The sequence below is a fragment of the Narcine bancroftii genome, chromosome 3 (assembly GCF_036971445.1).
Source record: "Narcine bancroftii isolate sNarBan1 chromosome 3, sNarBan1.hap1, whole genome shotgun sequence".
In the NCBI taxonomy this organism is placed as follows: Eukaryota; Metazoa; Chordata; class Chondrichthyes; order Torpediniformes; family Narcinidae; genus Narcine; species Narcine bancroftii.
The window spans coordinates 205,389,181-205,412,890 of NC_091471.1; the positions used below are offsets into that span (position 1 = coordinate 205,389,181).

At 41.2% G+C, this 23,710-nt stretch overlaps 1 protein-coding gene and 1 long non-coding RNA gene across 9 annotated transcripts in view; one reads left to right on the top strand and one right to left on the bottom strand.

The window, feature by feature from the left end:
- arhgap10 (Rho GTPase activating protein 10) overlaps positions 1 to 23,710 on the top strand; it is a 231,875-nt gene that overhangs the window by 172,732 nt on the left and 35,433 nt on the right. For 2 of the 3 annotated variants that reach the window (XM_069926401.1, XM_069926403.1), the window contains exons 14-17: positions 656 to 730; positions 8,679 to 8,766; positions 17,635 to 17,693; positions 18,939 to 19,044. In XM_069926401.1, coding sequence (XP_069782502.1) covers positions 656 to 730; positions 8,679 to 8,766; positions 17,635 to 17,693; positions 18,939 to 19,044 — 328 coding nt within the window. The remainder of the gene's footprint in view (positions 1 to 655; positions 731 to 8,678; positions 8,767 to 17,634; positions 17,694 to 18,938; positions 19,045 to 23,710) is intronic. The other variant, XM_069926402.1, reaches the window with a different exon arrangement.
- LOC138758054 (uncharacterized) overlaps positions 1 to 23,710 on the bottom strand; it is a 96,965-nt gene that overhangs the window by 27,737 nt on the left and 45,518 nt on the right. For 3 of the 6 annotated variants that reach the window (XR_011354099.1, XR_011354101.1, XR_011354097.1), the window contains 2 exons: positions 13,096 to 13,160; positions 8,022 to 8,250 (listed from right to left, as the gene is read on the bottom strand). This is a non-coding gene — a long non-coding RNA (uncharacterized lncRNA). Of the gene's footprint in view, positions 1 to 8,021; positions 8,251 to 8,888; positions 8,989 to 13,095; positions 13,161 to 23,710 lie in introns of those variants that run through there. The other 3 variants (XR_011354100.1, XR_011354098.1, XR_011354102.1) reach the window with 2 other exon arrangements.

Sequence of the window (23,710 nt, forward strand, 5' to 3'; positions counted from 1 at the left end):
GTTATCTACCACTACTCTCTGGCATCTCCCATCCAGCTATTGTTGGATCCAGTTCACTACTTCACCATGACTACTGAGTGTCTGAATCTTCCTAACTAACCTCCCATGTGGGACCTTGTCAAGGGCCTTACTAAAGTCCATGTAGACAATATCCACAGCCTTTCCTTCATCAACTTTCCTGGTAACCTCCTTGAAAAGCTCTATAAGATTAGTTAAACATAACCTACTACACACAAAGCCATGCAGACTACCCCTAATCAGTTTCTGGCTATCCAAATAATTGTATATTCAATTTCTTAAAACACCTTCCAATAATTTACCTACTGCTGATGTCGGGCTCATTTTTGATTGCCATTTGTCTGTTTTCTGAAAGGTGAAGAAGTACTGCTGTATGAAGATAACATAAGGGATGGGTGATGCTGGGATTGGAGGCCAAAAAAATGCTAATTAGGCCAAAACATTACAAAAAATTTCAACCTGAAACATCAAAAATTCTCTTTCCCTGCACTGATGCTACTTGACCTGCTGAGTTCTTCCAACAGATTGTTTTTTGTTGCTGTATAAAATAATTTACCCTGCAAGCAGAAAGGACAATGCATATTAAGGCATTTCTTGATCATTCTGATTTATATTAATTTTTTTTGTTTTATTTTAGGACTTAATGATCAAGGTTTATATCGAGTGGTTGGAGTCAGTTCAAAAGTCCAGCGGCTGATGAATTTATTGAATGGTCAGTGTTTTTCCGAGTACACAACTCATTGAAGCTGTCTTCAATGATGCCAATTCGGATCGATATGACCCACTGCCTTCACTAGCCACCTCACTCTTCCCATGGCTGATCTTGGCATTTGAGGCACTGAAGCAGCATTGATGTTGAAGTCAGGCTGATGTAACCATTCTTCAAAGCATCCATGGCATACTGTTCCCCATCTAACTCCATCTAACTCCAGAGCATAATATCCCATCAACCCCTCCATTACTTCCATTCAGAAGCTAAATTGACTCCATCAGTCGAAGTGCTGCTCTAAGCTTCTACTATGGCAATATCCAATAGCTCAAAACATCTTTTATGGCCTTTTGGTAATTTGATGCTGTCACGGGTTTTGAAACATTTCTAATATGTGTTAACAAAGGCAGAGTGAGGCTAAAGAAAAACACTTACAATTTTAAAATCAAGCTCAGTGATTTTGTTGAAATAAATATGGTTGTGTTATTTATAGCATGGTTTGGTTCAATAAATTACAGATTTATAAAATAAAAGTGCATTGGGATCACTGATGTCACCCCTTAAAAAAGCTGTCCACTCAGATATGAACTTTTTACCCATAATCTTGCAAATTTTTCCTCTCAAAATAGATATCAAATTCCCTGTGAAAATTCCACTACTTTTTGAGACAAAATATTCTGGATTTATGCATTGGTGTACTCTATAAGCAGTGTTCCATACACTGGATGTAATAAATGATTGCTGCAATACTGTGGCATAAGTACCAGTAGGTGTTTCAGAAAAGGAATGGAGCAATGTTGTTGTAAGGCCTGAGTCTGAGACAGGCAGTTCACCAGTGAACTAGGCTCAGGAATTCTAACAAATAGTGCCAGTGTTTTCATTTGGCAGGTAATTGTAACATGGTGGGTTCAAACAACTGTAGTTTTGTCCCAGCTGCTTACATCTACCAAATTTGATGGCATATAGGACCCCCTTTTTATTCCAAAAAAATTGCCTCAAAAACCACATTTTCGTGCCATCATTTTGCAAGATTGCAGCAGGAGGAAAGTGCTCAAACAGCTCACCTGTGTTTTCCAGAATTGTCGCCGCTCACTTCCCCTGGTAAGAAGGCTCACTCTCATGCTCTCTCTCCTTCCTGCCTGCCAGCACTTTCTCTCTTCTCTCTCTCTCTCTCTCTCTCTCTCTCTCTCTCTCTCTCTCTCTCTTCTGTCGCTCTGTCTCTCCCACAGTGCTTTGAGGAGGGCGCTGGGACTTGAAGATCAGTCTTTGTTCGACAAGCTGACCATCGAGGCCCAGTGCTCTCCTCAAAGCACTGTGGGAGGGAAGGAGCAATGGTGCGAGCGACGGGAGGGAGGGTGCAAGTGATGGGAGCGAGGGTGCAAGCGACAGGACCCCCGAGAAAATTGAATGAGGTAAATACACTAAAACTTTTCCTAAAATCTCATGCTAAAAATGGGCATGTCCTATATGCTATCAAATATGGTATTTCACAAAGTTGCATCAGTTAGGACAAACAAACCTCCCCACGCTCCCCCCAACACCCCGATTAGCCTTTACCTACCTAGCACAAGTGTCTAACCTTTTATCAGGGATCGTCGGGACTGGACACTTGCCATTTTCAGAATCTTCCATATTTTGGAATCCTTTTGATTTTGGTCTCTTTAAGCAAATGCCTCACTCCTAGCCCCCACCGTCCCTTTCCCCACCCCCCCTGGCTATCTGTTGGGCTGATCGTGGGGGGGGTTGTTGCTGACTGGGCTGAGCAATGGTTCGACATGCACCATATAGGAGGCTCTTGACCAGTGCATCAGTCAATTGGAGGTCGGAAGTGATGGGGTGGCCTGGGAGCTCAGTCAAAAAGGCAGCCAGTGTCGTCTACTCTGAGCCAGCGGCCAAGCAGGGCAAAAGGCTGGACACGAGGTGCAGAGCTGCAGGGTGAGTGAGCTGTCAAGGCAGTGGAGCTGAGCATTGGCAGCTTTCAGGAACTCCACCAAGCCACCCGTCAGGTACACTTTGTCAGTGCAGCACTGTCTGTCGCCCGGGAGTGGGGCCCATCTAACTCCGTATGCAATAGCAGGGGTGCAGTGCCGAGCTCGGAGTTTATGGAGCGCTGCATTGGATCGCGCCTTCAATAAAGTATGCAATCCATTCCCATTTATTTTTCTTGTAGCCTTTCCAAATGTCAAACAATGCATCAGCAAAGCAGATTTAACAGCATTATGTCCTAAAAAAGGGTTAAATAGGGTAGCAGTGGAAACTATTCATGACCAATTCTATACACCAATGAACATTCAGTAACAAAACTCAGCCAGAGCAGTTCTAGCTGAGTGGGAGATTATGGGTAAGGAAGATAGCCATTGCTCCTGCATTTAGTCAGACACCGCCTGCTTCTCCTTCACTGGCTGCTGGGGGCCGAGAGTCACCTTTCCACCGAAGGTAAAAGAGGTGCCCATGGGGAAGGAGGTGAAGTCAATGGGAACTGAGTGGGGGGGGAGGGGGGTCCTCCCTCTGAAAATGGAGAATTTATTACAGGAAATTAACATTACTTATGTATAAAGTCATTACCGAATAAAGTGCCGGTTTTTGGAGTTGCCGGTGTTTGGAATCCCAGATAAAAGGCTAGACACGAGCACCCAGTAGAAAGGATATTTAAATTGGGTACGTTAGTTGAAACACTGGTTCAGCCTATTCAGTGGCAGGAAATAATTTTTTATAAAGATAGCCATTCTCAGCTAACTTTCCAGCTATTATTAGTTTCCTTTGCTATTAATGAAGGAGATCATGGATTTGGATTCCTTTTAAATGAACAAAGTTTGCTGCTTGACAGAAAGACTGGCATAAAAAGTTCTTCCTAATTATACTTTTACAGATAAACAAATTGAAAACAATTGGAGAAAATCACAGCAACATTTTTAGTTGGAAGCTTTTTAGAATTCTACCAAGCATACTTTAAAAATCATTTTTCAATTTGTTCCCTTATTTGACTAAAACATTATTTTAAAACATATGTTCAATTTTCCTGGCTCAAAGCAGGTTTATACCTTAGAGGCAGTTGGATCATTGTTTTGTGTGTACAACAGTATATAGGCTTCTCGAATAATTTAGGAAGAATTGCATGGGAACGGTCTGTTCTCACGCTCACTGTTGAAGTTTTATTACTGAATGTTCATTGATGTGTAAAATTGGTCATGAATAGTTTCCACTGATGCCCTACTTAACCCTTTTTTAGGACATGTTGTTGCTAAATCTGTTTTGCTGATGCATTGTTTGATATTTGGAAAGGCTACAAGAAAAATAAATGGGACTGAATTGCATACTTTATTGAAGGCAGAGCAATCTACCACATAGCACATAGCAATCTACCACTACCAAATCAAGCAACTTATTTTAATACTGAATTTTAATACATCAGTCTGCCTAAGCATTTGGTAGTATTTCCATCAAAATCCTATTCTAAAGTTTCCGGTGAATATTATGGAAGAATTCAAGATAAATTATACATCTTGGAGAACATGTCTTATGACGTAAGATTAACAGAGCTATGGATTTTCTCTTTAAAGTATGACAGATGACTTAATAGAGGTCTACAAGATTGTGAGTGGCATAGATAGGGTCCACAGCCAGCCTTGGCGCAAGAGTAGCAAACACCAGAGGACATCTGTACAGGGTAAGGGGAGGAAAGTTAGGGGAGATGTGTGGTGCGCTGAGGTAGCAACAAGCAAGCACAAATCTCAAAAGACTGTACAACAGACTTTATTCCAGTAAATGTCTAAACACCAGTTCAAGCCTTGATGGCTCCCCATCTGACTGGCTCAGGAGGAACCGGCTCAGGTTTATATTCAGGTTGGCTGATTGACAGCCGGCCAGGTGGAGTCAGCCCCCAAGGTGATCTTCCTGCAGGTACAGAGATCGCCCCTGCGGAGGTGGTTTGGGAGGAATTGTTAGAGCAGCTTGCACACACACATTTTAAAACACAGAATATTTGCAGAACTTTTGCAGGAGGCAACAAAGTATCGGCAGCAGCTTGCCTGGGAGAACATGTGATCTTTGCAGGCAGGAGAGAACTGTTTTGCTCTCAGAGAGGGAGGATGTGAAACAGAGAGAGAGGAGTCACAGAAATTATTTCCAGAAGGACAAAGCTGGCAAACCTTGGAAGGCTGTCTGGTCAAAGGAGAAGACTGGTGATCTGAAAGGTGACCTGAAAGAAAGAAGATCATCTGGAGAACCCTGAAGGTGGCAAATTCCATCAGCAAGACTGATTGAGAAAGAGTCAGTTGCGGATGTCCTGGGAAAGGAATCTCTCTCTGAAATCCAGCAAGAACCCTCCTGAGTGGTAACCATTTGCCTGTTAAGTACCAAAGACTGGTGAACTTTGTAAATGCTAACTTCTGTGCACAGTACAAGAATTGCCTGCAACCAGTCAGATTGGATTGTGATCCAAAGAACTTTTCTAACCTTAAATATACATTACACACTTAGTATTGGGGAGGGGGGGGGAGGGGGGATTAAGTAGTTAGGTAGGTTAAGTAATGTTAAAGTTCAATTCTGTTTTCTTGTTCAAATATAATTCAAAACTCCTTTTGTTTAAGTACCCCTGTGTTGTGGTGCATGTCTATTGCTGCTGGTTTTTGGGGTCCTCTGGACTCCGTAACAGTATTACCACATTCACCCCCTTCTTAAAATTGTCCCAGGGGGCTGTGTAAACAATGGCAGGTGGTATTTACAGGTTCAGGCAGTCCGGTGCCTGTCGGAGCATCTGGGACCATCACAGGGTTGGCTCCTGGTCAAAAGTCGGCGAGGGTGCGGTTGCTGCCTGAGGGTTGGCTGGGTCCAGCATAGCTGTGGCGGGCGTCAGTGTGGACAGCGCGGTATCAATCTGTACGTCTGTCCGCGGTGGGGAGTAGCTGGGTGGGTGTGGTCTAGGATTGGGGCTGTATGGAGGGGCATAGGGAGGAGATCGGCCCCCAGATCCTGGATGGGCCAAGGGTACCCATGGTGGGGAGGTTGGGCCAGGTAGTCGTGATGCTGGTGGGTGGGGCCCTGCTGATGCTAGATCCCTGGTTGAGACAGCATCCTCACGACCACTGGGGTACCTGATGTAGAGAGAGAATGGTACCTGGAATGTGTTGTCAGGAGTGGTGCTGGAGACTGGTACAATAGAGACATTTAAAAAGACCCTTGGGCATATGGATGCAAGAAAAATACAGGGTTAAGGGTGTGAGACAGGGAAGGATTAGTTTGTTGAATAGGCTTGTATTAATTGGCACAACTTCATAGCCAAAGGGCCTGCACTGTGCTGTTATGTACTATGTTCTATCTTTATCATAATGTAATAGTGGAGCTGGAAAAAGTTATAGTTTCAGGTTAATAACATTTCAGTCATCAGTTGAAACATTAACTCTAATTACTCCACTGAGCTCATGAGTATGTTAAATGTTTTCTGCTTTTATTTTTGATTTTTTGAATCTGCAGAATTTTAATTTTATTTAAGTGAAACTGGTGTGTAATATTTTTCCATTAAATAAATACTGATTAGAAACAATTTCCTAGTTGCACTATTATTTGTGTGATAGAATTAATATTATTAATCTTTAGTGATAAAATGTATATTTTTAGTAAAGTTATTTTATGGGTTTAGATACATACAAATATACTCAGAGAGAGAGAGAAGCCATTTTTGGAGTTGCAAAGACTGGTAAGCAATAAAACTAGAATGTTTGTTCATTGGAATATCTAGGACATTGGGGTTGCTCAAGAAGGATAGCTAATGAAACAGAAGACTCTTTGCTTGTTTACCTATGTTGTTGGAATGGAAATTCAGCTGTGGATACAAGGAAGCCATCTGCTGGCTGGTCAACAGATCATCCAGTGTCATATCCACTCATAAACGTTTGGAATGTAAACTTCAAAGACAGCAATAATATCATGTCGCATGATTAAAGACATTTTGAGAGAACATATTGTATTTCTGAAATCAGACATTTTGAGACCAGAAGCAGTTGCTTGTCTGTACTGTAAATAAGACAGGATTGAAGATGCAATAACCAGACAGGTACTGTTACATGTTAGTCCTGGTCAAAGGAGAACACAGGATAAGTGGCTTTTGAAAGAGAATGTCCACTTCCAACTGTCTCTTTAAGAGAAAGAGAGAGAGAGAGTAGTCCTGTGTCCATTTCTGCATGGCACTTCATGAAACCCTTACCGGGGTTTGTGGAAGTAAAACAAGTAGTGAAACCTCCATGCAGGATGGGGAAATCAGTCACGTGAAGAAACAATTCTTTGAAAACTACTCGACAAGAAATTGGTGAATTTGAGCAACAATTTAAAGAATATGAGTTTCAAAACAAACTGATTGAACTTGAAAATCATTTCTTCAGAATTATACCTGAACAGAAATTGTTTTGTGACTCACAGACATGTATACATTTGCACATAATGGTTTTAAGTTAGAGTAAAGTTTAGAGTTAAGTAAGAAGCGTTATGTTATTAATAAAAATTATTTTATGAAGATACCATTCTCTTGATATATTTCCATTGTTGCTGATCTAGTGCATAACATTTGAGAAAGGGGAAGAACTCGAGAGGACTCTTAGCACATTATGCTTGCATTTCAATGTGTGTACGGTTTGACACATCGTGTGCCGCCTGGGCACAGCAATTTTAGATTTCTGGTGTCCAAAGTGATCCTTGCCTAGTGTTAGAATCTGTTGTAATTAATAAGGATTGATTGCCTTATTTAGTCAGTCACTCCTTTATTGTGAGAGCACAAGGTCATTAAAGATGAATTAGATGAACCATGAACTTTTATCAGGTGTTTCAATGAATATAAAAATATTTTATAGTTAAACAATGGAAATAAACTGCAAAATAATTAATACAAAATTGAAATAATGTGCAATATTTTAACCATTGTAGATAAGTGTAGGCAAAAGTGGTGTTTACATTTTCTTTACATTGAGGCTAATTATAATATTAATGTAGAAGAGTCCAGCTACAGTTGGCATCAAAATGAAACTCTCTTGAGCATTCATGTTAATTAGAAACTAAATCTTGTAATGAAAATGAATTCCAGAAGTTAACAGTGGTTGTGAATTTAAAATAGTTGAAGATTTTTTGTTTAAGCTTTTCCCAAATATGGAGCTTGTTAATTTTGCAATGGATTTTGGAATATCCACAATTAGCAAACAGTTCACACTTCCTGGAACCTGGAACAATGGTTTACTGAAGGTATGATTCAGTGGCGTGACTGAGTTTAATGTTGTTATTGTAGCGTGAAAAGAATGACAAGTACCCAAGAAGTTGAAGACTAGTTTATTGCATTGGCTGCTCTGCTTATATTCTCTCCCAGCTCCTAACGACAGGAGTAATGTCACCATAGCGCTGGCCTCTGATTGGCTAGTATTCCTGCCGTTGTTCATCGTTTCCCACCGTGGGAGTTGTCACCTGTGATGAAGGTCATTGGCCCCTGTGGGTTCTGCATGGATGCCGCATTTGTTGCCCATCTTGTCCCGATGAGCGGGCCGCTACAATATAAAGATATTCAAGAGGAATCTAACGGGCACTTAATATTAATGGAAAGTTTAAAAGTGGAGGTTATTTATACTGCTACAAATTCAGATTTCAATAAATGAACATCAAAATTGAATATTTTAGCACATAGGCAATATCCATACATTAAATTTTTGAAAATAATTTTCAGGACTCAACAAACACAGGTAAAGGCCAGTGTTTATTGTCCATCTGTAGTTTTCCTTGGGAAAGTGATAGTGAGCTGCTTTCATCTGCTCCTATAAAACTCTTGCAAAGAATGCAGAAGTGCACCAGCATTCAACAAAGTTTGAAAAGTTTCAGAATGTATGGCTATCTTGTCCTCCATATGGATTCCAATCCTACAATTTTCTTATGCATTGAAAGCTAAGATCTTTATGCTGATCAATATAATGTTTTCCAGATTCAAAGACCTGTGCTGAAGTGGATCTGAATAACTGGCTGGAATGGGAAACAAAGACCATCACCAGTGCACTGAAACAGTATTTGCGGTGAGCTGTGTGCCTCCATTGTGCTGTTTTCAAACTGTCATGTTCTTATTTCTATTAAACTCTATCAAAATATACAAATCTCAGGATTCAGAAATGAACTTTAAAGAAAAAAAAATAAGTACCTGTTTCAAGCTTCAGAATTGAAGGAAAATTACATCACTCAATCTTGCATTGTAGAATTATAGTGTAAACTCTTCAACTGGAACCAGAGTTTGAGCAAAACTACAGCAAAGAGTTACACTAGTCAGAAGGGTAGGGCAACAAGACCCCAGCATGGGGTTAATACCCCTTTACATTCTCATGGAATCAAGACAAAGTTGTGGAAGGAATGTTCCTTTTCAATACCATCTCTGATGAGGCAGTAATCTCCCTTGTTGAATATTATTTTAAAATAGTATTAAGGGTCTATTTTAATGTAGGTGGTATCTTTAGTGGGATTGGCATAGAGGCACCACTCTGAAGAAGTGGTCAGGTCCTGAAGGACCCAGCTGCAATAATGAGGCTATGGTGATTACTATTTTAACCGATACGATGGAAAAATTTAATTGCCCTTGTCCTCCTCAATTTAAGAGTTGCACTTGCATGAGACAGTGTTTACAAAGGTGGGCTGCAGAAATCCTATCAAGTTTATGTTGCTGTGGAAAATGGGTTAAGTTCAGAACTGGATAACCATGAGGTATGAACAATCAGGTGCAGAATTTCATTATGCCATAACCTAATGTGTTATGGCCTGGCATTTCAGTCCTCAGCCAATACTGTCAAACCAATCCACCATCCCAGTTTGAGTTTGATGAGAGTGCATGTCAGCAGATGTAAACAATTGCATCTGCGGGTGATGTGCTGATCTGGTGAAACTGCCATGCAGAAATACTAAGACCACATGGTGATTTTCCTGCCCCAAATTTCAGTTTCAAACATGTAAACCTGGATCTGCTCAGTTTGCTTCCACTATCGAGAGGGTATAGCCATTAATCACATCTGAAGATTGGACGACAAGATGGAAAGAGGCCAACCCCATCACCAACATCTCTGCAGAGACATTTGCCTGGGCTTTCATTGACCAATGGGTTCTGGCCTTCAGTGATCCAGGCACGATAACAACGGGCAGAGGATTATAGTTTGAGTCAGCCCTCTTCTAACTTCTCATCGACCTTTTAGGCACCATCCAGATTCAAATGACAGCTTACCACTCACAGGCAAATGGCCTCATTGATCACTTCCGCTGCCATTGACAGCTGGGGGTGACGCATCCCAGTGGAGTGAACAGTTGCCCTTGGTCCTGCTTATCATTCATAAAAGTAGATCTAGTTTATTCAGTGGTGGAAAGGGCCTATGGCACCACTCTGACACTTCCCAGGGAATTTTTCGACTCTACTCGTACAACTAGACCACTTAACCCTGCCAATTTTGCCAAAGGTCTATGGCAATCATGCAGTCACTCAGGACAACACGCAGCTACTGCAGTCTACGTGCCAGCCGACTTAGTATGCTGCACACACGTCTTGGTTTGACACAACACCATTTGCCGTGGGCTTCAGCAGTCATCCAACCAGCCCAAACTTTTTGTGATCTATCAGGACGGAAAGATTAACACTATCTGTTGACTGTTTAAAACCAGCATATGTCGAAAATCAGCTGGCCATGACACCCACTAAACCAGTGAAGGCACAAGATCCCAGCCCTTCCTGTCAACCACTACCAGTGCTTCAGTACCAGACCACATCAGGCTGGACAATCAATGCACCAGAACATTATGTGGCAGGCAGACCCAGATCCAGTCGCCACCTTGCATTACTTGGGGGCTGTCGCAGCCGCATGCCTACATGGGCTTTGCTTAGGGCCACTTGCTGCTGGTGAAGCTATGGAGGCGATGCTCGAGTGAGAAAATGCACATGTGTGGGCTGACAATGGGAGCAAGGGCAGCGTTGTGGTCACCTGCCGGCGTGCAACACATCAGGCAGCGCAGGAGTGTGGCAGCGAAGGGCAGACTGGGAGTGAGATGGTTATAATGAAAATTGGAGAATAAAGGACACAAGGTTGTTTGCTGAAAGGAATAGTATGGTGAGAGTTTAGCAGTTCCTACAGATCCCTGTGGAATGCCACTAATCACCATCTTCTAGACAGAATGTATTCTATCTACTACTACCTTCTGTTTTCTGCAGGCAAGTCAAATCTGAATGCAAGCAGCCAAGCTTCATTGCATCCCGTGCTTTGTGACTTTCTGAATGGGCCCACCACAGGGAATCTTGACAAATGCCTTATATACTGCCTTCCCTTCATTGATTTAGTTTGTCACTTCCTTGAAAAACTCAACTGTAGTTGAATTATAATTGATGATCTCCTTTTCTTCTTTCTTTTAGTGAGTAGATATAGGGGAGGAGGGTGGGTATTAGTGGGAAGGGAGAGGAAGGTTGGGGTTTTTTTGTTATCCAGATATATTTTTCTGTATACAAATTTTATTATTAATTGATATTATTGAGGTTTTAAAATTTTAAATTAAAGTATTAAAAAAAAAGGCTCATGAGGCTTGGCCTTGCCCACACAATGCCATGCTGACTATCCCAGAGAAATCTATGCTCCTGTACCTCCAGACACATTTCCCCACCTTTTATCCTTAATCATTTTTATTCTCACTCTAGCCATCCATCCTTCTATTCTTCCTGTCTGTGTAGAACACCTTGGGGTTTTCTGAAATCCTACTTGTCAAGGTCTTCTTGTGCTCCACTCTAGCTCTCCTTGAGTTCTTTCCTGGCTACCATATAATTCTTACAAGCCCTTCCTGACCTTGCTTCTTAAACCTTGTGTATGCTTCTTTTGTTCTCTTGAGTAGCTGACCCACCTCTCTTGTCAACCATAGCTTCAATGCCCGACCATCTTTTCCCTGTCTCAGTGGGATAAACCTATCGAGGATCCTGCACAAGTGGTCCCCAAACATCCAGTGCATTTCTGCTTTTATTAAGGGGAACAGCTACAGGGGTAACCTTTTCCCTCTCCTGACGGTCACCCAGCTACCTGCCTCCTAGGTATGAGTGCTTCCCTGTCTTCTTTCTTTCTTCTTTGGCTTGGCTTCGCGGACGAAGATTTATGGAGGGGGTAAAAAAGTCCACGTCAGCTGCAGGCTCGTTTGTGGCTGACCAGTCCGATGCGGGACAGGCAGACACGATTGCAGCGGTTGCAAGGGAAAATTGGTTGGTTGGGGTTGGGTGTTGGGTTTTTCCTCCTTTGCCTTTTGTCAGTGAGGTGGGCTCTGCGGTCTTCTTCAAAGGAGGCTGCTGCCCGCCAAACTGTGAGGCGCCAAGATGCACGGTTTGAGGCGTTATCAGCCCACTGGCGGTGGTCAATGTGGCAGGCACCAAGAGATTTCTTTAGGCAGTCCTTGTACCTTTTCTTTGGTGCACCTCTGTCACGGTGGCCAGTGGAGAGCTCGCCATATAATACGATCTTGGGAAGGCGATGGTCCTCCATTCTGGAGACGTGACCCATCCAGCGCAGCTGGATCTTCAGCAGCGTGGACTCGATGCTGTCGACCTCTGCCATCTCGAGTACCTCGACGTTAGGGGTGTGAGCGCTCCAATGGATGTTGAGGATGGAGCGGAGACAACGCTGGTGGAAGCGTTCTAGGAGCCGTAGGTGGTGCCGGTAGAGGACCCATGATTCGGAGCCGAACAGGAGTGTGGGTATGACAACGGCTCTGTATACGCTTATCTTTGTGAGGTTTTTCAGTTGGTTGTTTTTCCAGACTCTTTTGTGTAGTCTTCCAAAGGCGCTATTTGCCTTGGCGAGTCTGTTGTCTATCTCATTGTCGATCCTTGCATCTGATGAAATGGTGCAGCCGAGATAGGTAAACTGGTTGACCGTTTTGAGTTTTGTGTGCCCGATGGAGATGTGGGGGGGCTGGTAGTCATGGTGGGGAGCTGGCTGATGGAGGACCTCAGTTTTCTTCAGGCTGACTTCCAGGCCAAACATTTTGGCAGTTTCCGCAAAGCAATTCTTGTCTATCACCTCCTCTGCCTCCTGAGTGATCTGGAATTCATTCAACTCCAGTTTCTTAATGTGGTCTGTAAGATGCTGCAGCTGGATTCATTTCTCACATTTGTAATCATTGGGGATACTTGTGCTGTCCCAGATTTCCCACATCCTGCAATTAGAGCTATTGCCAGTGCTCAGATGATACAATAAGAAAAGACCTTACCTAACCGTACTTGCTCTTACCTGTGCTTTCTCATGCAAGCATTTTTCTTATGGGGCCATTGAATCCGCTAAGCTTCAGTGATCACTCTCTTCCTTCCCTTTTATTGGCTACATTTAATTAGCCAAACAAGCACTTACCTTAACAAATGCTTTTAAGGACTCTCGCTCCAAGCCTCCAAATTAGAGCAAATTCTCCATTTTACCTTGCACAAAGGAAAATAAAAGAAATTGTGTAGTGTAACTTGACATTTTTTCATCTTATATTATGCAGGAGTTTCTCTCAGACGCACTTAACTTAAGCTTATCATTGATAACCCTTCCATAATGTAAGATGTGAAGATGTATATTGCACAGGTTTAATGCCATTTGCCATTTGTCAGCTAATGTAGCTTCCTGTTCCCAGGTACAGGAGTCGGTGCCTGAGGTGCTGAATGACAACTGATATGTATATCATGCCATGCTCTCCCACAAGAATGAGCCTAATCTTCTCGATACCAAATGAAATGGCCATTATGAAATTATCCAACATCAATCTGGGGATTTTATTGACCATAACTGTGTGAAACACAAAAGTCTGCAGATGCTGTTATTGCAGTAAACACTCCAAAATGCTGGAGAAACTCAGCCAGTTTTTCAGTATCTATAAAAAGCAAAGATAAATTGCTGACATTTCAGGCCTGAACCCTTCTTCAAAGACTAAGCAGAATGAACCAGGAACAGGAAATCTCAGAATTCAGACAATGTTGGGTAGAGGAGGAATCCAAACCAATAAAAGCTGTTAATTGGATTTGATAAGGGGAGGTGATAATTTATCATGTCTGTTCGAAAGGAGACCAAAAAGGGAGAGACAGAGTTGGGGGGAAGGCGGCGGGGGAGAAATAAGGGGAAGAGTGTTTAATGAAAGCCAGGGAAGTCAATGTTAATGCCATTTGGTTGGAGGGTGCCCAGTTGGAAGATGAGGTGTTCTTCCTCCAATCTGGAGTGGTCTCAGTCTGGCAGTACATGAAACCACAGGCAGGCATGTCAGCAAGGGAATGGGATGGGGAATTGAAATGGGTAGCCTCTGGGAGATCCACGCTATTGTGTTGGATGGAACCAAGGTGCTCAACAAAATGGTCTCCCAATCTGCGCCTGGTCCCTCTGATGTAGAGGAGACCACAATGGGAGCACCAGATGTAGTTGATGACCCCTGCAGATTCACAAGTGAAATGTTGCTTCACTTGGAATGACTGTTTGGGGCCCCGAATAATGGTGAGTGAGGAGGTGTGGGCACAAGTGGAGCATTTTCTGTGTTCATAGGGGTAGGTACCAAGAGGATGATTGGTGGGGAATTGGACCAGCTATAAACTTTGTATCTGAAAGAACAGGAGAAAAGGTGGACTGCTTACCTGGACAATTACATCTGCTTGAGAAAATCAACACCATTCATGACAAACTGGTTGTTTAACCGGAGTCCCATCTGCCATTGCAAATATTAATTCACTTCATCTAATTGCAGCATTATCACAGTGTGCAGTATCAGTATGACTTGCTATGATCTTTCATCAGATACACCCGAATCCTCAACTACCACTGGTTGTGTAAGTAGATACTCTGATAGAGAAAGCATTTGACGTCTTGCCTTCCCTGGTTGAAGTATTGAGTAGCAAAATAAGGAAGTCATGTTGCAGGTGTATGAAATGTGCATTTGGCTGCACTTGGAGTATTGTGTGGAATTCTGGTCATTCCATTTACCTGGATGCTGCCTGGGTTATAGTGTATGAGGTAGAAGGAAAGGTTGGACGAAGTAGGATAGTTTTGGAGTGTTGGAGGCTGAGACAGGATGATAGAAATTTATGAAATTTTGAGAGCCATAGTTTGAGTAGAAAGTTAGAATCATTTTTTCCCTAGGGTCACATTGGAGTATGTGTAAGGTGCATTAGGGGGAGTTTCAAGGATGTGCATGGGGGGTTTTTCTACAGAGTAGTAGGTGAAGCAAGACTGTGTTCTCGCACCAACCCTCTTCTCAATCTTCTTCAGCATGATGCTGAACCAAGCCATGAAAGACCTCAACAATGAAGAAGCTGTTTACATCCGCTACCGCACGGATGGCAGTCTCTTCAATCTGAGGCGCCTGCAAGCTCACACCAAGACACAAGAGAAACTTGTCCGTGAACTACTCTTTGCAGACGATGCCGCTTTAGTTGCCCATTCAGAGCCAGCTCTTCAGCGCTTGACGTCCTGCTTTGCGGAAACTGCCAAAATGTTTGGCCTGGAAGTCAGCCTGAAGAAAAGTGAGGTCCTCCATCAGCCAGCTCCCCACCATGACTACCAGCCCCCCCACATCTCCATCGGGCACACAAAACTCAAAACGGTCAACCAGTTTACCTATCTCGGCTGCACCATTTCATCAGATGCAAGGATCGACAACGAGATAGACAACAGACTGGCCAAGGCAAATAGCGCCTTTGGAAGACTACACAAAAGAGTCTGGAAAAACAACCAACTGAAAAACCTCACAAAGATAAGCGTATACAGAGCCGTTGTCATACCCACACTCCTGTTCGGCTCCGAATCATGGGTCCTCAACCGGCATCACCTACGGCTCCTAGAACGCTTCCACCAGTGTTGTCTCCGCTCCATCCTCAACATTCATTGGAGCGCTTTCATCCCTAACGTCGAAGTACTCGAGATGGCAGAGGTCGACAGCATCGAGTCCACGCTGCTGAAGATCCAGCTGCGCTGGATGGGTCACGTCTCCAGAATGGAGGACCATCGCCTTCCCAAGATCGTGTTATATGGCGAGCTCTCCACTGGCCACCGTGACAGAGGTGCACCAAAGAAAAGGTACAAGGACTGCCTAAAGAAATCTCTTGGTGCCTGCCACATTGACCACCGCCAGTGGGCTGATATCGCCTCAAACCGTGCATCTTGGCGCCTCACAGTTCGGCGGGCTGCAACCTCCTTTGAAGAAGACCGCAGAGCCCACCTCACTGACAAAAGATAAAGGAGGAAAAACCCAACACCCAACCCCAACCAACCAATTTTCCCTTGCAACCGCTGCAACCATGCCTGCCTGTCCCGCATCGGACTTGTCAGTCACCAACGAGCCTGCAGCAGACGTGGACATACCCCTCCATAAATCTTCATCTGTGAAGCCAAGCCAAAGAAAGGAAAAAGAAGTAGGTGCCTGGAATGTGCTGCCAGGGATAATAGTGGAAGCAGAAGTATTTGTAGTAGTAGTGGTGTTTAAGAGGCTTATAGATAGACACACAAATGTGCAGAGAAATGGAGAGTTATGGATCCTGTGCAGGCAGCATGGACTATAATCTGACATCTTGGTCAGTGCAGGGATTATAGTTCTTGTGCTGTACTGTTCTATATAATGCCTGAAGGGAGAAGGCATCAGGCAAATGGAAATACCAACATATCCAAGATATTCAGGTTCCCATCCAGACTTTATTGTCACAGGATCAAATTCCCAAAACTCCATCAACAGTCATGTGGGATTGCTTTTATGACACAGTCTGCAATCATCGAACTGCAGCAAGTACATTGGGGATAGTCAATATGTGCTGGTCTTGTCTGGGTCATCCAAATCCAGTGAGTAAATGCATGAAATCGATGAGGAATATTATATACATTTGAAAGCAGAGTTAATTGCATAAATTAAGCTGATTATTTTATCCTTTTACATGTCAAATTCCTTCTTCAGATATAAATGTAATAGTTAAATTCAAATGTTTATTTAGTTTTCATTCAATCAATTAAAGTGTTAAGGAGATTGTCAAACTTTACTTAAAGGAATAGAAATACAATTTGAAAATCATAGGTGGTATTTAGAGATGAAGTCTTGTTTAATTATGGAAAATATATCTTTTTCAATTCAAGATAAGATGTCTTTTTATAAGCTGAAGTGGACTCTATTTGTTAAGTACATGCAATTAAGTTTGACTTAAATATGTTTTATGTGTGATATTTTAGATTTGATAACTTTTTTATAGTATTTTTACTTATTTTTTTTGTTTGTGAGTGTTTTTTTTATATATAATATTATTAACTTTATTAATTCTTCACTCTTTATTTTGGGGGGGAAGGGTGGGTTTTTTTTATGTATATAGATTTTTTTTAGTGGCCGTATATATGGGGGGGGGGGTGTTAGACTGATTTAAGTTAGGTCATTAATGCTGTGTTGTAATAATTACTTTATTTTTATTTTTCTTTAAATGTAATTTTTTTGTTTTATTCATGTGATAAAATCTTTAAATAAAGTTTAAAAAAAAACAATTTGAAAATCAAATACTTCAGTTTAGAAATAAATACTCCATGGATATTTGATTCATATCTTTACATCTTTTTCTACAAGGTATCCTTGATTAGAGGGAGGGGACCAATTAGATTTAGTTTGAGGTTTTTGGTTTTTTAAAAAAATTAACTTGTTTAATATAGTTGTCACATCGTTAAACAGAATTTACCCTTTGTTTAAATATAATGTAATTTTAGTTGTTTCTATCCATAAGATTATGATAGGACTTGTTATTTTTTTTATTAAAATACTTTGTGTGTAGGATTTGTGTGTTAAACTCAATGAAAATATTTTAAAAAGAAAGAAATACAGCATGGAGAACTTTAGTTATTCAAGACAGCAAATGGTTAATTCAGATTTTCAATTAATTTATTGTTTTGTTAATGTAAAAGGAATCTCCCAGAGCCCATCATGACATACAAGTTGCATTTGGATTTCATCTCTCTAACCAGTAAGTAGTCATGTGTACCATAGTTGTCAATTCAGTTTTAAATTAAACAAATATGGGGTGTGATGCAATTTATTCAAATAAAATGAATGGAATCTGGTGTTGTAATGTTGCTGCACCCTTATCTATACCAGTTAGGGGGTGAGATTAAGTCAGATCTTGTGTTAAGGATATTATAAGTGGAAGGGATCAATGAATTTTATGATAAAGTGATAATCATCATTTGGAAGCTTTGCAGTCATTAGCCATTGCAACTTGGCCCAGGCAGAATTATGAATGAGGCAGATTAAGATACAAGTAAAATAACCAGAGTTTTAGACATGAGGTTTATGGTGCATGTGAACAGGGAGTTCATCAAATGAGCGCTGAAGCAAATGAATTTTAACATGTTTAAAAACATGGGGCATGAGATTTTAGCAGCAGATTGACTGGTCCAGGAAATGCTACAATAGTTGTTTTTTATATGTGGTGGAAAGGAAATAGATTTGAAAGTTCATACAAGATCATATTAGTTGCTGTGGTTACAAAATCATCTGGTTCAGCCTGATGGGATGATGTTAAGTGGTTAGAAATGAAGTGAAGAGTTCAAGTGTGTGATGGCAACAATAGATGACATCTTCAATCTTTTCAATATGGAAGTGACATGTTTGAGGCCGATCCATGACTGGATATTAATCAAGAAATCTGGTAATGCTGGTATTGAATCATTTGAAAGAGATAGTTGTCTCCAGGGGGAAATTATTGTAACAGATTGAATAACATTAGCTTTTATTGCTTTGAGCTCAGACATTAATAAGACTGCTGAATTAAAATCAAAGATTGAGCTTTTAAGAAGAAATCAGGAATTACCTCCTCACACAGAAGGTGACAATGTGGAACTTGCTCCATGAAAAGCTTTGTTGATATGGGGAGTTAACATTAAAAATTGAGTATTAGATTTTTGTTATGTTAGGGATTTGAAGGTTTGTGGAACAAATGTGGATTAGGGTCATTGCTGATTGACTGTAAACTAAATAGATAAGCTTAAAGGTTTGAGATGTACAGCTTTTATTTTTAACTCAGTGTCAGGCTGGTAGAGGCAAAATGAGAGACATGGAACAGCACGATGTCAGATGTTGAGAAGTAAGAGAGGTTGAGTTTCATCTGTTGAAAGAGTGGTTCTGTAAAACTTGTGAATGATGTTAAGTGGAGGGAAATGAATAGGATATTATCTAATGTGGGAGTTCTGTTGTCTTCTCTTTTTTATAGAAAACAGTTGTCCTGAATCAAGAATCAAGCTACTTCATTCCCTTATTCATAAACTTCCAGAAAAGAACAGAGAAATATTGGAGATTCTCATCAAGCATTTGGCTAAGTAAGAAGCTGCTGCAATAACATTTATCGTTCACTAATTTAAGAAAATTAACGGGGTTGGGGGGGGGTGGGGGAATCAAGTGATGCTGTAAGGTTAGGATGTAGAAATCTGACCCTCCTGGTAAATTAGTAAAAACATACTAAATAAGTAATGTTTTAGAGTAATTAAGTTTTTTGAAGTATAAAAAACAATACTTTAAAAATGCCTCTGGAAAAAGAAAAAACTGCTACAGCCCTACCTGGAGCCCGACAATAAGAGGATACTAGAGGCCTGCATTGAGTTTGAAGGAAGGAGCCAGCATTCAAGCTGTTCTCTGGGCGAATTAATCTATGGAATTGCCACCTACTGACGTCACTCGCCCACAGCAGCGGAGAGATGGTGTCAAGGAAAAACTGCGCATGCACAAAAAGTCGGGCCTTCAGCTACAGCATTGGAAGAAGAGAAATCAGGCTCACAAGCGTCTGGTAGTGAAGAAGAAGATGAAGAACAGCAACATGATGATGAGGTATTGAAAGAAGCTAAGATTTTAAAAAGTAAAAGTAGATGTTGTAGCCAACGTTGAATTATTAAGAGACCTTCAAGGAATGAAAGGGGAAACAAACTGTTTTGGATGCAGTGAATAAAATGAAGAGAAAGTTAGATAAATTGGATGGGAAAATAAAGAAGGTGCAGGAAGAAATGCAAGCATGATAGAGTGACAAGAGTGAAAGACATTATACTGCTTTGATTATGGAAAATCAAAAGCTTCAACGGAAAGTAGACGTATTGGAAAATTTCAGAGTAAGAAATAATATTTAAAATAGTGGGCCTTAAAGAAGGGGAAGCAGAGCGAGACCCAACTGTTTTATTTTCAAAAAATGGATTCCTGATGTTTTGGGAGCACAGAATTTTGAATACCCGATTGAGATTGAAAAAGCCCATAGAGCTCTGAGAGGAAAGCCATTTCCAAATTAGGACCCGCGTTCTGTGTTAATTAACTTCCTTCGATATCAAGATAGAGAGAAGGGCAGAAGGGGCAAGAGCAAGGAAAGGCCCACTTGAGTATTAAGGGTTTTGTTCTACCCTGATTTAAGTGCAGAGCTATTAAAGAGAAGAAGAGAATTTAATCCAGTCAAGAAGGCTCTTTGGGAAAAAGGATGTTGAATTGTGCTGTGTCATCCTGCAGCCTTGAAGATTTTCCTGCCTGCAGGTCAAAATAAATTCTCTTTGAATTTTGTACAAGCAGAAGAAGAATTTGAGCAAGGTCTTCCAAGAGCACAGGTGGAATGAAGAAATAAAAACTCTGTTGTTGCTACTGTGTCCTTGATGTACTAATCTTTTTATAACAGCTCTGTAAGACTAAATCATTCAGAATAGTTATTCTCTCTTTGCTGATTTTTGGAAAGTTTTTCATTTATGTATTAAATGATTAAAGATCTTATGATAAATGTGCCAGTGGGGTTGGAGGAGAGGGGAGATGGAGATGAGGTACTAACTGCTACTGGATCATGTGTGTTTTTGTGACCCTAGTTGCAGCCTGAAAATTGAGGGAGGTAGTATTGTGTATTACTTAAACAATACTTGTTGGGTGGCGGAGGGGTTCTTACTTTGTCTTTCTATATCTATATCTCTATATATCTCTCTCTCTCTCTCTATATATATATATATATATATATCTATATATAAATATATATATCTAGAGATATAGTTTATTTATATATATATATCTATATATATATAGATATATATAGATATATATCTATTTATATATAGATATATATATCTATATCTCTAGAGATAGATATAGTTATATATATATATCTATCTCTAGAGATAGAGATAGATATATAGAGATAGAGATATTTATTTATATAGATATATATATATAGCGGCTGCTACACGAATTGAAACTCACTACCACCACGGGGGTTTCAACGAACTGTTTATTTGAAACTTCATGTGCGCCACTTTAAGGGCGGTGTAAGCTCCGTCCCGCGTCATCGGTGACATCACCATGCTCGCCCGAGGCGCATGCTTTGTTCAAACCCACATGGCATGGAGGTTCCCCGACGGTGCCATCTTCTCGCGGCTGCCCCGCCGGCGCAGCGGTACAAGCGGGGCTGGTACGCCACGACGCATATAATGTGTGCGTGTGTGTGTTAGAGTTATAAATGTTGGAATATATATCATTTAATTGTATACCTGTCTTCTTTATTTGGATTGCTGGAGGAAGTGCGAATCGACACATTGGACATTGAGTAATGGAGTTAAGGGGAGGAGATTCGCAGGTGAAGGTGCAGGAATTAATACTAAAGGGACTGAATATGGTTTATTAAGATGAATAGTACAGTAAAATTTGTAAATTTTAGTGTTAATGGGTTAAACAGGCCGGTGAAGAGAGAGTATTAACATATATTAAGAAACTGGGAGTTGACTTGGCTTTTCTGCAAGAACCCATTTAATTGAAAAGGAACATTTGAAATTAAAAAGAGATTGGATTGGGAATGTAGTGGCTTCTTCATTCAATTCTAAGGCAAGAGGTGTGGTGATTTTGATAAAAAAGAATCTTCCAATTAAAAGTCAAAATGTGTGACTGACCCTGCAGAGAGAGATATGATGGTACACTGTCAAATATGTTTGGAATTATGGACTCTTTTGAATTTGTATGCCCCTAATGTTGAAGATGAGAAATTTATTCAAAAAACATTTCTTAATCTAGCAGATGCACATGAAAATATTTTAATAGGAGGATATTTTAATTTTTGTTTGGATCCATTTTTAGATAGATCTATTAGAGGAGGGACGAGAGCTAAAGCAGCAAACGTTACATTGGTATTAATGAGAGATTTGAATTAAATAGATGCATGGAAGAGAATTCATCCTAGAGAAAAGGATTACTCTTTTTATTAGAGTAGGCATGATTCTTATTCTAGATTTGATTTACTTCTAATTTCAGCACAGATGCACGGTAGGATTCTTGAAGCAAAATATAAATGAGAATTTTGTCTGATTGTTTGATTTATGACAATTGCAATCCCTGATAAAGAGAAATCAGTTTGTAGATGGAGACTGAATCCATTATTTCTAAAAAGAATGGATTTTTATGATTTATTTTTATTAGAAAACAAATTCAGACATTTTGTGAAACAAACTTGATCTCTGTGAATGATAAGTTTGTAATATGGGATACTTTGAAAGCCTATCTGAGAAGGCAAATTATGTTTTAATTCTAAAATCAAAAAGGAGTATATGAAAGAGATCATTTAGAAAAAGAAATAATGGTTTGGAAAAGGATCTTCAAAAGAGAAGTTTTGTAGATAAATGTAGACAACTAATTAATAACAGTCTTTAGTATAAATACATTAAAAAGAATAGAGAAAGGAATCACAAGAGATATTATGAATTAGGCAAACGATCACAGAGTACTTGAATGGCAATTAAAAGTGGAGCAGGTTTCGAGAATGATTAATGTAATTAAGAATGACTATAATGTTATTCTAAACATCAAGAAAAGGAAAATGTTTATGTGTATTTTGGTCAATATGGTTCATAGTGTGAAAAATTTAAAAAAAAGAATCTTTTAAGAGTGTTATTCTAAATTATATAGGTCAGTGTGGAGCTGGCCACAGCCAAGAAAGACACAGCCACCACGTTGAATGTCGTTAACGACTGTTTTATTCAAATTCAGCGCGAAATCCATTAAGGGCAATGTGATCTCAGTCATCTCATGCATGGTGACATCATAATCACTGCCCCAGGTGCACGCTGGGCAGGAGACTTGAGGCAGGGAGAAACCGTGATGGCACAATCTTCCCATGGCTGCCCTACCATGTGGCATTACATGCACAGCCGGTTCGCCATGAGATAGTGTGCTGTCACCCCCTCCAGAACCAGCTACACGTCCTGCTGCTTAGGTGGGCGGCCCCAGAGTTTGGGCATGGCCGTTTGCATCGGCTGTGATAGGTCCAAGTGCACCGCCTTCAAACAGTCCATGGTGAAAAGTTCATTTTTTCCCTCCTATGTCCAAAGTGAAAGTCCTGCTGGACCGCTGGAGGACTTTGTACAGACCTTCATACGCGCGTTGCAAAGGTGCCGTATGTGGGCAGCGCTGAACAAACACGAATTCTGCCGAGTCAGCTCTTTGGGATGATGTGTCGGGTGGGCACCAGGATGCGAGGGAGGCGGGGGGATAGCGAGGACAGCTTCTTACGGAGATCCACCAACAGGTTCGCATGCTTGGGCGTGGCATTTAGCTCTGGGCCAAAGAACTCACTGGGCAGTGAGAGTGGCGCGCCGTATACCAGTTCCACAGAAGACCCCTGTAGGTCCTCCTTGGGTCCTGTTCTGATGCTGAGGAGGACCCAGGGCAGTTCATCTACCCAGCCTGGGCTGGTGAGGCGAGCCATGAGGGTGGATTTCAGATGATGATGAAATCTCTCCACCAAACCATTTTCTTGCAGGTGGTAGGTTGTGGTGTGGTGGAGTTTAACCCCTGGGAGATTCACCAGCTGAGCCCAGAACGCGGAGGTGAACTTGGCGCCTCTGTCACTGGTGGCTTGCGCCGGAACCCTGAACCTGGCGATCCAATGACTGACTAGGTTCTTGGCACACGTCTCTGTGGAAGCTTCTTTGATGCGAATGGCCTCCGGCCATCTCGTGGTTCGGTCGACTATTGTGAGAAGGTAAC